Here is a 13,434-nt window from a genome sequence, read left to right as displayed (position 1 = left end):
TGAAAATTCTTGGGTTTTTTTGGTTGTTTTTGTTGTGTTTGGTTTTTGGCTTTTTGTCTTTTAAAAGTACTGCCTGAAACTAAGGAGACAGTTGTAAATAACTAAGGCAAGGGTATTAAGGCTCTGGCATTGCTGTTTGCAACTTTTAAAAAGGGAAAATCAGAACCCACAAAGGCAAAAGTCAGCATTGCTGGAAATACCACTGCCCCCGGCATAGCACACATTTGGGGCTGGGAGGGGACAGTGCCCCACAACTAGGCTGTGCACCCACCCAGTGCAGAGAGACTGAAGACAAGGGAAGCGTCAGTAAAGCAATGAACACTTATATTTAATTTACATTTGACAATTTGCACATAAATAATGATGTAAACCAATACGTAAACATATGATAGTTTGTTGTTCTAGCAAAGGAAAAAGCCTGTTAACTTTGGTCAGAGTCTTTCTCAAGAGAGACAAAAAAAACCCCCAGAACACTGTTGATTGTTGCTACATTCACATGTAAAACGTCTAAGGGAAGGGGGAAACAGTAAAGAGAAGTAACAATTCTTAAAGCTGATGCATATAAATTCTTGTAAAATTTGTATCAAATACAAGAAAGCACTACAGGCAATAATAGGAAAAGTGTGTGTCCAGTGACAGAGTAGTGATACTTTGGTTTTTCCTACAATTAAGTACTATATTTATGAACTATTGCTACATTTAAAAGATGTCAGCCTCACAATTTGCAGAAGTGGAAATGTAATGAACTGTAGTCCTTCAAAAGCTGTGCTGAGAGACTTGTATTTCAGGATTGTTTGTTTTTCTAACAGAAGCCATTAAAATGAAGTTTACTGAAAAAAAAGAGAAAAAGATCACTGAATCTTGGATTGCTGAGGTGGGCTATTTTAAATTTCGTAAGAATATAACCAGACAAAAAAAGGATACATGGAGGGGAGTTGTGTAATAATGCTACTTATGTGAGTTAACCGTTCAACTCATTAATGGCAGGGTACAATGAGACGAGGGGCTTGTCCCAACTAACTTCCCTCCTGCCCTTACTGTGATTTGTGACCACATCAAACATGGGTCGTGTTTGGCTTCTTTCCAAGTTCTTTCAGTTACATTTTCTGGCTGTCTGTTGACTGACCACCAGCCTCCTTCCCCCCCAAGTGCAGACTGCCGGGAGAGCAGGGGGCTGACAAGCCCTGTCCTGCAAACAGGGTCATTCCCATAGAATTCACTGAGACGCCAGCGTGGGTGACGTCACTCACGTAAGGTGTTTGCAAGTTCCAGCTCCACCTGGGCAAGGGCACATGTGTACTTGCAAGTGATAAATGCCTTCTGGTTTTGAGGTCACTGGTTATATGCAAAACTGGGTAACATTTGATTTTCACACTTAGATGAAAAATAAGTTTTATTACATGGTTTGGCTCACAACTTAAGTGGTATAAATATATATACATATACATATATAGTATAGTGGTATAAATATATCTATAAATATACATGTATTCTTTGCTACACCTCAAACGTCACCATATCATCTTTGGGCTTAGCAAAACAAAAAGATAAAAGGACGTGCATTCTATCTTTCCCTGTGCACATTTTGGTTTCTTCTCTAAAGTAGCAAAGCATTTAGTTAAAACAGCATTGTCTGCACCACTGGACACAAGCACTGAGGTAATTGTTGTTCAACAACTTTGCAATGCCCTTTTCTTCTTTAATTAAATTAACCACAAAATGTACAAACACAAATACTGAGAAAAATCTGAGTCGTACAGGAAGGAAGAAAAAAATTTATGTGCCAGGAAAGGACTTTGTTCCCCACTTCTACCCAGGCAAAGTGGAGAGGAAAATACAAGTAAAACCGAACCCCTTCTTTCTCAGGGAATCTGACCATCTTTTTTTTTATCCCTGGAAGGCTCTGGCCAAAAAAAACAAAACAAAACAAAACAAAAACCAGAAGAAAGAAATCTGCCAAAAACCTCATTTCAGGCAGAATATTAAGAATATTTGTGTCTTTGCTTTTACACTGCTTTTGGAAACAAAAGAATGTAAGTGAGATTTGATTTTTGAAAAGCCACGTTAAGCTCATGCATTCCTTTGGTCTTAAAGTTACATGACAATGTGTGGGGCTAGAGGTGTTTTCTAAAACCTGTGGTATTGTCCATGGCAGGTCAGTGTTTGCTGCACCACATCTGTTCTGGGTAGAGCTGCAGGTAGAAGAATCTTTCTCCTCTCCTCAGAGAGGCAGGGGAAACAGTTTCTTCCCTGCTTGCTGCTACTCTGGGTTGTTGATTTGGTTAATTTTTTTCCTTTTCTATTCCCAGTGGGGTGATTTGCACATAAAAGTACATGGCATTTTTTTTCAAACATGGTCTAGGATTCTGTATGTCACAACTTTGGCAATACGAAAAACCGCATTTGTTTAAAAGACATTGGTACATAAAACACATTAACTGAAACCCCAATCTTAGGTTCTCAAAACAGATGTGCAGAAAAAAATATCTACAAAGAATGGCCATAAAACAAAAATAAAAACATTTAAAGTAAAAATTACAATGAATTTTCCAGTCATTGTAAACATTTTCCTAATTATTGCTTTTAGAATGATTAATTGCATAATAAATTATGAAGTACTATCATTGAAAAAATAGTTATGGATAAATGATTGTCTTTTAGTAACTGGCGAGGCAATGCACAGTCCTTTGCCCCTTTTTATGCCCTGAGAAAACAGTAACTTTGGAGTTCCTTCTTTCAGCTGGAGAGCGTAGGGAAACTACTGTAAGCCAAGATTGCTTTGCAGCATTGAAACTATGTACAAGCAACTGTTACAGGCACCCTGACTTGCCAAGTCATAAATTAAAAAAAAAAATCACTTTGCCAAAAAGTCTTAAGGGTCCATTGGTTCAACTGTTTCTTGCTTGACCTTTACAGGTAACAGAGGTAGTGGGTGACCGTGAGGCAACTTCATAATTGACAGATCGGACGACTCGTAAAGGTTGCATCCTGACGAGATAAGCCCATTTCCCAGGTTCCTCTGTAGAGATACTTTCAGATTAGCTCCTTCCATTTCCCTCCTGAGCAGGGTCAGTATATCCTTCTCCACGATCGATGTTAAGTCGATATTGTCCTCCACTTCTTCCAACTTGTCAGCATTGTCACTGATGTCGAACTTCTCGATCTCCTCATTGATTCGATTCAGGTCCTCCATGGAGAGGCCGGAGGCAGGAGCAACGGGGCAGTTGCCCTTCAGGTGGACCTGGAGGCTGCAGAGGTGAATGTAGCTCTTGTGGCAGTGGATGCATTTATGGGGACGTTCTCGGGTGTGGAGACGCTTGTGCAGCTTCAGGTGCACAAACTGGGTGAATTTGGCTGGGCAGAGCTTGCACTGATAAGGCTTCTCTCCAGAGTGGAGCCGCAGGTGGGTTTTGAGATTGCTGGTGCTGCTGAACCGCTTGTGACAAACCTAATGTTGGGGGTGGCAGAGAAACAGTGAATGAGTGGGAGGGGATTTTATGGTTTAAATCACAGACACCTAGGAGGAGACAGCAGGATGAAGCAGCAGCTTTTTATATCTTCACACTTTCTCACAAAGGGAAAAAAAAATCCCCACCTTTTTTATTTAAATAATGGTGAATGGCATTTCGAGTGTGGTTGATGGCAAAACTGTATCAGGCAGATGTTGCTCTAGCAGGCTACAGGCAATCCTGCTCTCTCCCAGATGCTGCTGCACCAGGGCTGTGCACGGCTGTGGTGTGGACTCCAGCCCTGAGCAGCCAAGGGTTTGTCACTCAGCCCTCCCTGCACACCATATACAGGATGTGCACAAGCTCTGCCATCCCTTCGGCCTGCAAGGGAAGCTGTCTCTGTGTGTGTTACATACCTGACACTCATGGGGTTTTTCTCCCGTGTGTACCAGATAGTGCTTCTGGAGGTGAGCCAACTGTGTGAAGCCTTTATTGCAAGTCTGGCATTTAAATGGTCTCTCTCCACTGTGTACTCTGAGGTGCACCTATGGAGAAACAAAGCAATTAACAATTTGCAGTTTCCAGTACTACGACAAAAGTACTTTCAGATGTTTCCTAGAGTCAGGGGAAGAGTCCCATTGCCAAAATACAGTGTTATCTGGGTGGCATCAGCACTAAAACACACAACCACGATTTCCTGTGGGGAGTGGGGGATGCTGTATTAAGCCCAGACAGGTAAACAGCCAAACAAGTAAGGGAGGCCTGTCTCCACTTTTCCTTGAAAACTACAGGGAGAAATCTGAGCCCTTCCCAGGAGACTCCTGTCTCATTCTCCACTGCCTACCTTCAGATTGGAGAGCTGGCCAAAGGTCTTGGAGCAAACATTGCATTCGTACTTGATCTTCCCATTTTGCTTCTTAAGTGGGTAGGGGAGGGTTTTGTAACCGGTCACATTCCTCTTACTTTTAATGAGATTCATGGCTTCTTCACCGCCGGTGGCAGCCAACACCACTGAGGTAGGTTTAGGTTGCATTATGTGTTCCGAACTGGCTGCTGTACCAGCGGTGGGTGACCCACTGGTAGGGCTGCATGGCTTGTCCTTCATGCTGGCAGCAGCGCCCGTGATAGAGAAGGCACTGTTAGGTGCTGGTATGAGGAAGTCTCTTGGATGATCAGGCTGCAGCAATCGACGGCCTCCTTCACTGGGCAATGAACTGGGGAGCGTGGTGGGGTTCAGCATGTGGTGGGAAAGGCTACCTCCGCTGAGCAGGTTGCCATAAAGAGGATACATCCTTGGGAACAGATTGAAATTGTTGATGCCATTGATATTGTTCAAAGCACTCAGGTTATTACAGCTCATATTGAATGGAGGTAACAGGAATTTGGGGTAGTGGGGGTTATAGGATGGTAGAAAGGTAGGTGGGAGGTGGCCAGGGGGTGCATATCCAGGGTAAGACCCTAATCCTTCTGAGCCATACGATCCATTCAAGTAAGAGTATGGCTCTCTGTGCTCTTGGGAAGTAGGTGCCAGAGGTGAAACCGTGACCCCTGGACTGCTGTGAGGGCTTGAACTTTTTAAACTTTGGTCTGGGCTGCTCCTCCCAGAAGGACTTGGTGTAGTAGATGCCTGGATGGGTGAGTGAGTAATGTAGCTGGGTCTGTCCATCCCGTATGCTAAGGAAGCTTTCAGATAGTCTTCTGGAATGTGAGGTCGGATTGGGTAGACAACTCGAGGGAAGAAACACCTCTCCGGGCTATAGTTCTTACGCAAATCATCCAAGTCCTTTTCTGGAGTAACTGGTGAAATGTTGGTCTGGAAGAAGTCTTTTCCTTTTGGAGGATTGGATTCCATTTTCAGTATTTCTTTCACACTGTGCTCCTTCTTTGGGATGCTCTTCTGATAAAGCTCATCTTTATCAGCACTGTGCTGCTTTGGATTAATGTGGGTTTGCGCTGAAACAGAAAGACAAGGTAATGATTACTTAGATTTGTCACTGGTATTATCTCTTTTCAAAACACAATCTACCTCCTACAAGTTTAGTGGGAAGGAAGGGCTACTCTCAGAGATGAGCAATCATTTAACTTGCCAAAAGACTAATTTTTGTGTGAAGAAATGCCTGCTGATATTAAGTGTTAATAAAAAGCATTGTTAATTTAAGGGATGCCAGACAGTACATACAGACCTGGATGATGATGCATTTGCAGAGTGCTAGTCTCCACTCTGCAAACTGATTTCACCTTTCTTTTCCCTTAAATTTGACTAGCTTTGCTGTTGATTGTGTCTTTAAGCAGTATTTCTAATAAATGTCGTAAGGAGCATTTGTTCATAATACAGGTTTAACAGCAGGACTTTGCAGAACACAAGCTCCCAGAAATGCTCCTCAGTAAAATAACAAGGCATGACAAATCAGCTTTTGCCAAACCGCAGCAGTCACTTCACCAGCCAGTTCAATTACTTACAGTACCAAAAAAACCATGGCTGGCTAGGATGAAAGCCTTCTTCAAAGCGAAGGTATTCTCCATCAGTAAACAGATCATTACTCATTAAATATACTGCTTAGGAACATCTACAACAAAGCAGACTATTTACTGCAGATTTCTGTGGCATTCAGTCTATGCAAAGCTCCTCTGCTTACAGCTGTACTTTATAAAAAAAATGCTGAAGCAAAGCAAAAGAAAGCAAGACTGGTCGGCTCCAGCTTAAGTTGAAATGTACTTTAGCAAAAAAAAAAAAAAAAAAAAGGGAAAAAAATGAAAAGGAAAAAGAAATATGTATTTAGAAGGAAATAGAAGCTAGCATCCATTCATCTCAGTTCAACACATACTCCATTTATCTGTATTCAAAGACCTTGCTATTTGGACATACTAAACGTAGACAGTACACTGAAAGATGTCTTCAGTAGAAAAAGAAGTCTGCTTTTATCTAAGTTAATAATTAAAAAATCTTGATTACTTGTAAAATATTTTATTATGGGTAAAAACTACAAGAAGGTTTCATAATCATGCTTAGTTATGTGCACAGCTTTCCATCAGGAGGTACAAATCAACACCGGTATGTATGTGACTCAAAAATATTACAGTCCTTTAGACACTTTTCTCCTTCCATGACTGACTGCTCTTACTTCACTATCTGAGGTGAGAAGGAGCTATTTCTGATTTCTGCAGAATCATCTGAACCCAGCAAGTAATATGAGAACAGGCAATGACCACGCTGCTTTCAACATGGATTCTTTGCTTCACTATTCACTACCCTGATGGAATCTAAAATTTGGCAACATTACCCTATAAGGCAAAGAAACAACCATTTATTAAACGTATCCAACAAAACAGCTGCTTTCAAAGTATGCTCCTACTCACAGCAATCCACTTTACAGTAGCATCCTTTTTCAAATGGCATTAGCAAGCAAATTTAGTTTGAGATATGTGAGCAGTTTGTGTATTTTCAAGCTGTGATGAAATGCAATCGAATATTCAATTAAAATATTTATGATAAAACTCAGAGGTGTTGTACAGAAAGCACATACACACATAAATGCACAGATTACTCCTCTCAATGTTGAAAGCTTAATGCACAGCTGTATCAAAAATTCAATAATAGCACATTGCATTGTCTGGCTTTAAAAATCATCTACTTTCTTCGGTCATTTTGTCTGTACTCGTGGACTGGTAACTGATTTTCTTAAGGTCCACCAGATTGTTGGGCATAATACTGAGGTCCTACTAGGTTCAACAAACTCTACAATAGCAGTGGGGATATTATCTGTATCTTCTTATCAGCTGCCTTTCACCACACCAGTGTCCAAGAGCAAACACTGCACTGGTGACACTATCAGCATCGGGAAGTATCAAGACTGGGCAGTATTGAAAGCTGCATGGCGGAGGGGGTGGGAAGTGGGACTTGTGAAGCCTCACAGCAGGAAAAATAAATAAATACCACCTTATCAGGCCCATATCAGTTTCTCAGTGGGGTCTGTCAAGCAGGAAGTTCAAACTGACACTTTTTTCTTCTAAAGAAAAAAAGTCCAGGGGGAGGGGAAGAGGAAGGAGAAGTGCTGGTGCTGCTGGAAAAGCGATAGAGAAACTAGGGCCGCTTCAGCTGGAGGAACAGCTCCTACTGTCACAAGGTTAAACACGAGGGTGGGGACATACGTGCCTTACACACGGGAGCAAGCCCATGAGTGACAGAAAGGAAGCTCAAGCAGAGAGCAAAACTTTCTTTGTGCAACAAGCCCACGCTCCCACTTGATTGACTAAAGATAATTGCTCTTTCCTTCCCTTCTGAATTTTCCCAGTAAAGCTTTCCTTCCTACTAATTTCCCCGTGTAGACAGAAGTCGTGATAGTTAAAGATTGTTTTTCAAGTCTAACTGTGACAGCTCTCTTTAGTTTGAAAGCTATTTTTGGTCCATAAATCCTCTCTTGGCTTTTTCCCTTATTACCTGAGCACAAGGGACACTTGGGAACATCAGAGAGATCAAAACATAAACAAGTGTGTCAGCACTATGTAAAATAAGAGAAGGTAATGTTGTGGACCAAGGAGAGACTCTCAAGTTTTATACTGAAAGTGGATTTAAACCAGAGCTGAAACTGATTGAGAGGTTTACAACCTTTCTTGTTGCTCTTACAGCAGCCACACTTCAAATTTAAAGAGATATATTTTTTAAAAATGAATTTTTTTTTTTTTAACTTGTGATCTTAGATTTAAGTTTTTACTAATCAGAAGGTCTCCCTCTCACTCTTGAAAGGCATTTCTCCCCGCCGCCCCCATCTACACACATACATACACACACACACTACACACTAAATATAGGCACATACTCTTCCAAGATCTGTCTAGTTTCTGTGGTCAGAGAGACACAGAAAAGAGATTTGTGACAAAACAAGAACAGTGCAGCTGCATTTCTAAGTTACTGATCTGAGAGGAGAGGGGGAAAAAAGAAAGAAAAAAACCTCCAGACGTGCCTCTTGAGGAGCCCGATCCACTTCTAACTGAGGTCAACAGATTAAATTGTTTGGTTAGATCTGAGATTAGTGAGTGCGTGCAAGGGGAAAAAAGGACAAAACTCCTGTTACTTTTAAGCATCAATAAAACTTGAGTGGAGGGGCTGCCTGAAGTCACTCCAATGTGGGTGTTCCAGCTACAGACTGCTGCAGAGCTGTAGGCTTTGCTCTCGGTTCTCGTGCTCTGAGCTGTAGCCTGAGAAAGATTTCATAAAAACAATGATCTGTTTTTTTCTAAAAACTTGAAAAACGGTTGTAGGCAGACAGTAATTTCAGAAGTGATTTCAGGAGTGAGATGGTACTGAACACTTCGAGCGGTGAAGCTTAATTATGCCGATTCACATTTTCGATCTAAATTAAGCACCTCTTTTGCTAGTAGTAAGAGAACCTCGAAGTTGTGGAGCGGGCAAAACAAAGACTGTTTCCACTCAGAATGAGAATGGAGACCAACATTTAGAAGTACATGATTTGTTCATCTGTTTTCTGAATGTGTCCAAGGAAGGGTGACATGGCTTTGAAAACTTTTTGCTCAGAGAAGGTCTTTAAGGGAGCCTTCAAATAATCCCCCATATTAAGTCCAACTTTAGCCCCCAAATTATGGTTTTGTGAAGAAAACCTTTCATATCATTTAGAAATAATTTTTCCTGAGCCCTTTTGAACATTCCAGGAGGCATTTTTCTTAAGCAAGTGCAGATGTTTCCTCTCAACCCAAACAGAAAAGCTTCAAAACCAGAAAGTGAAACTGCCCATAAACAAAAGGGAAAGCGAGCGACAGGGCTGAGCTAACGGCCAGCATGTCAGGGCCAGCAGGAAGAAGAAGAAAAGAATAAACTGCATTTCAGAAAAAAGCATTAAAAAGTTAATCTTCATAGAACCTGAAACATTTAAAATAATGCCTCATTAAACCTGCTAATGAAACAAAAAGATTGCCAAATATTTTGTAAATATGCAAATTGTCTTTCTCCAACTTGAACTTTTTTTCCTGAAGCTTGACCAAAAGGTGTCACCTGCCCGCACTTGACCGAGGAGACAAACATGACAGAGCAGCAGGAAGTTGCATCATATGATTGCAATATATGAACATTATTATCAAATAGTCATGTCCTGAGTCAATGCAATTGTTTGGATTTTGTCGCGTTTTTGTTGGGGGTTTTTTGTTGGTTTTGTTTTTGGGGTTTTTTAACTGTTACTCTCTCCACCCTCCATCCAAAACAATCCTCCCATGATGAGGTAAGAATGAAATGTTAAACTATGTGGGAACCCAGAAGCAAATTTCTTCAGTCTGTTTGCTAAATAGTCCAAATATAAAATATCACAGACTAAAAGACAATCTGAAGAAGCAGCTAAATGAAGTTTAAGCCCATTTAACAAATTACCAAAAATTTATTTTTTGGCCAGCAAAATGTAGAAATCTATGTGCCCCCATACTTAACGCTATTTCCTGGACAACGGCACCATCTGAAGGTGACATCTCAAATCCTGACAGAAAACATGCAAGAAGGCAAACAGGCAAGAAGGGGAAGGGGATTGATTAAAACGAGACTGAATTTCTACCGCTGGGATAATGTGGAGTTTTCCCTCTACCACTATTGTGCAACTCCTTGCAGGCACTTCAACATCCACTCGAAGTTACGTAGCTCCACTCAGAGGTAATCATGGCTGTGAAGGTAGGTGTGTGCTCCAGCGTCTGAAGGACTGGGTCAAAGGCCCCAGTTCAAAAAAACACAGAGGACAGGGTTAAACCCACAACTAAGTACATGCCTAATTGCTGTCCTGAATCTGGATGCTTTCCTTCTACAGGGCACAAATGAACTAACGCTGGGTAAGTTACCTTTAATTTGAAAGTTTGCTGTTACAGAGGCAAGTGGCAAATAGATGTTATATGTGGATGTGTAAATATATTTATGCTCTAAAGTGGTAGTTCTCTCATTTTTGAGGCCACTAATTACAGGAAATAAAGCCAGAGAAATTCCCTGATACATTTTTCCCCAGAGGCCCATCCTGCTCTGGTGTTTAAAGAGGAACTGAAATGCTAAACTCCAAGATCGTGATCCTCAATCCCCTGAGGCACTTAAAGCAGCCGCCTGAAGGTCTCTGTAGGTGTGTGTCCCAGGTGGCCTCTCCTGTCCTGGTCTGGGCAGCCAACCAAGGTACGGCTCTTCCAAAGCCTCCTGCAGGCACCAATGTGCTCTGCACACCCTAGATGGGGCAGAAGAAAACTAAACAGTGCTGGCATTCACTTTGAACTCATCTAGTTCCAGTACTAATGCTGGAAAAACCATCCCTGCTTGCACTGTTGCTACAGGGCCTTCTGCAAATAAGCATCTTTGGGAGGCTTCTAGATTTTTTTTCTGTACTTTTCAAAAAAGGGCACCAAAACTTTAGAAAACCTCAATCTTTATGGTACCTGCAGGGTTTTTGGCCCAACTGCAGGCTTTAGGCCTGAATATGTCTATCACAAAAATGAGGGGGGAAAATAAAAAAAAAGTGAGAACTTTTTCTTATTTTGCTGAACTGCTACTTTCTTTAGGCAGAGAAAGCTAACATAAAATTTTGAAATGGTTTAAATGTAGTTATCTTAAAAGAGAAGAATGGTTATTTCAATTTCAGCAACTAGAAATACTGCAAATGTTAAGGCTGAACTACACAACTGTGGCTCACAATCCCATTTCTTTAAATCCACATATTGAGCCTACTTTTACAAAAATGGGTTATTCTGCTGTGTCCAGACACACCACATTTTGATCTGAGTAAGAGTAACTGGACACAGTAAGAAACACTCTAACACTTTACAAATACATTCATTGCTACTTCTGCAAGGAAACCTAAGGTACCAGCAAGACGCAGGAAACCAATCCTGGATTTGTGTATCCTCCTAGCTAGATCTTTGCAAACTCCTCATCCACAGGAACTCTAAATGCTGTTGTCTCATCCCACCTGCAGGTCCCACTGAAAAGCCAACAGTTCATCATATCAGGAAATAAAACTGCACAGAGAGTGGTGAAATGACATATGTGCAAAGATGACAGAATCACTGAGACAGTTTTTGAATAAAGAATACAGCTGCGTAGGACATTCCCTCCCTCTCTTCCCCCTGCCATTAGAAGACAAGAAATTTTCTTCTATTCGTTCGTAAGGAAAGACAAAAACTGATGAATGGATGACATCCACAGGGGACAGATGTATTTTTGATTAATCTGAGTGTGTGACATCATTTTTATGATACGGGAAGACATTTTAGCTCTAATGATCCCCAAAGCAACACTGATATTTTACAACCCCTTGTTTCCAAATGACTGCAAGAAGTTCTTATCATTAAAAAAAAAAATCTGCTTGGTTTTTCTTTCAAGTTTCAGTGTAGGCACTGGCAGAAGGACAAAGGAATGCTTTGCTCTACCTCAGAGCAGCTGGCTGTGGGGCAGGCAGCCTAAGAGTCCATTAACAAGTCAGCAAGGATCTTTCCCTCTCTTCAAGGGGCTCTGGGTGAGGTGCCAGGCAGTGATTAAGCTATGACTAAAGCACCAAGACTGGAAATGGTCAGAAACCACAGAGGAACACAGAGATAAACTCCTGGAAACACCTCTCCCCTCTGCTACCAGTGCTATTATTTTTGAACAGAAAACGAAAGCTGCGCTATAAAGCCAAGAAATGGGGACAAAGTGCACTAAGCTTAAAAAAACAAGTAACCCGATGAGAAGACCACAGGAGGTTTGCTCCCATAAGATAAATAAGTGTAGATGCAAGGCTCAAAGTGCATTATGCAGTAAACAAGTATTATGTCAGACACCTAGACAGAGTCATGGCACATGGCCACTTCCCGGTACAGTGAGGGCAGCCCTTTGGCAGCATGACTGGACAGCCTTTAGTATATGCTATCAAAACAGACTTTTGCTCAACACACTGTGAGATCTGGACTTGAAAAGTCTGAGAGTGAACCAACAACTATGATTCTGAAGGCAAAGGATATATTCAGGTTGTCCATCCAGAATTTCATCAGATCAGACTCAGACCGTAAACCAGCAACTGCTCAGATTTTTTATAATGTATTTATAATTTCAACAGGCACAGGGAACTCAATTTGTTGTTCTGGGCTTTTTAATTCACCTTTTCTACTCCAAGCTGCCCACTGTGACACAACAGGTGATGCAGCTGTATAATTACACAACTTATTATTAGGTCGTATAGGCAGAAGAGACATTACTAGCATTCTTTGCTCATACTGTAATCCACTTACTGAGGTTCATCATTGTCAGCTCTCTGGAGGAGGGATAGTGCAGCCTTTCTGCAAAGTCTCGGCAATACCATACAAGCAGCTCTTGGTTGGCAGGGATGGGCTTGATGGTATAGAAGTAGATGTTCATTCCATTCTGACAAGCAGCCAAGTTCTGTTCCTGAACAGAGTAGCCAGGGTTTACATAACGCATCCAGTTGCTCTTGTCCTCGTTAAATCCATCAATGAAGTGGTGAAGCTCACCACCTGAATAGATCTAGAATAGAGAGGAAGTGCTTATGAATATATATATATATATGCACTACACGCAACATGTACGTACAGAGTCCGGGGGAGGGGAACAATAAGCTTTTTTTTCTTCTAATGAGCAGATATCACTGGAATAAAAGTCCAAGTTGAGTTCCCGCCTTTCCAACTATGACATCCTGAGAGTTACAAAGGTATTCAAACATAAATACACAGTCACCTTTCCCATTTCAGCTTAGCCTGTGTCTCTGGTAGTATGAGAAAACAAGACATAAGACACAAAATCTGAAATGCAGAGTACTCTCCCTGTGAACAGTCTACCTTAGAGTCCTTTTCCTGGTGCTACGATCAACAAGTGGGTGATGCTGATGACTGCAGGTCTGAGTGCATGTTGCATTAATGCTTTGAGTCACCCATAAGACAGACTGGCTGTGCTACGTCAGAGTCTTTCTCGCCTTTTTCTATGGCTCTGTACTTGCAGTTTCCTACCACCTCCACCCAAAGGTTT

The 13,434-nt window shown here is 41.5% G+C and overlaps 1 protein-coding gene across 6 annotated transcripts in view; it reads right to left on the bottom strand.

Moving 5' to 3' along the window:
• Positions 1-328: 328 nt before the first annotated feature.
• PRDM1 (PR/SET domain 1) overlaps positions 329-13,434 on the bottom strand; it is a 56,109-nt gene continuing 43,003 nt past the window's right edge. For 3 of the 6 annotated variants that reach the window (XM_027895152.1, XM_027895179.1, XM_027895190.1), the window contains exons 3-6: positions 12,684-12,936; positions 4,294-5,402; positions 3,866-3,994; positions 329-3,448 (exon numbers count right to left, since the gene is read on the bottom strand). In XM_027895152.1, the coding sequence (XP_027750953.1) occupies positions 2,873-3,448; positions 3,866-3,994; positions 4,294-5,402; positions 12,684-12,936 (2,067 nt within the window). In that variant the 3' untranslated portion in view covers positions 329-2,872. The remainder of the gene's footprint in view (positions 3,449-3,865; positions 3,995-4,293; positions 5,403-12,683; positions 12,937-13,434) is intronic. The other 3 variants (XM_027895171.1, XM_027895197.1, XM_027895161.1) reach the window with 1 other exon arrangement.

The sequence above is a fragment of the Empidonax traillii genome, unplaced genomic scaffold (genome assembly GCF_003031625.1).
Source record: "Empidonax traillii isolate 1590-97213 ecotype Southwest subspecies unplaced genomic scaffold, ASM303162v1 scaffold16:size2589160, whole genome shotgun sequence".
NCBI lineage: Eukaryota > Metazoa > Chordata > Aves > Passeriformes > Tyrannidae > Empidonax > Empidonax traillii.
Note: the sequence above shows the minus strand (reverse complement) of the source record. Positions and strands in the feature narration are given on the sequence as shown.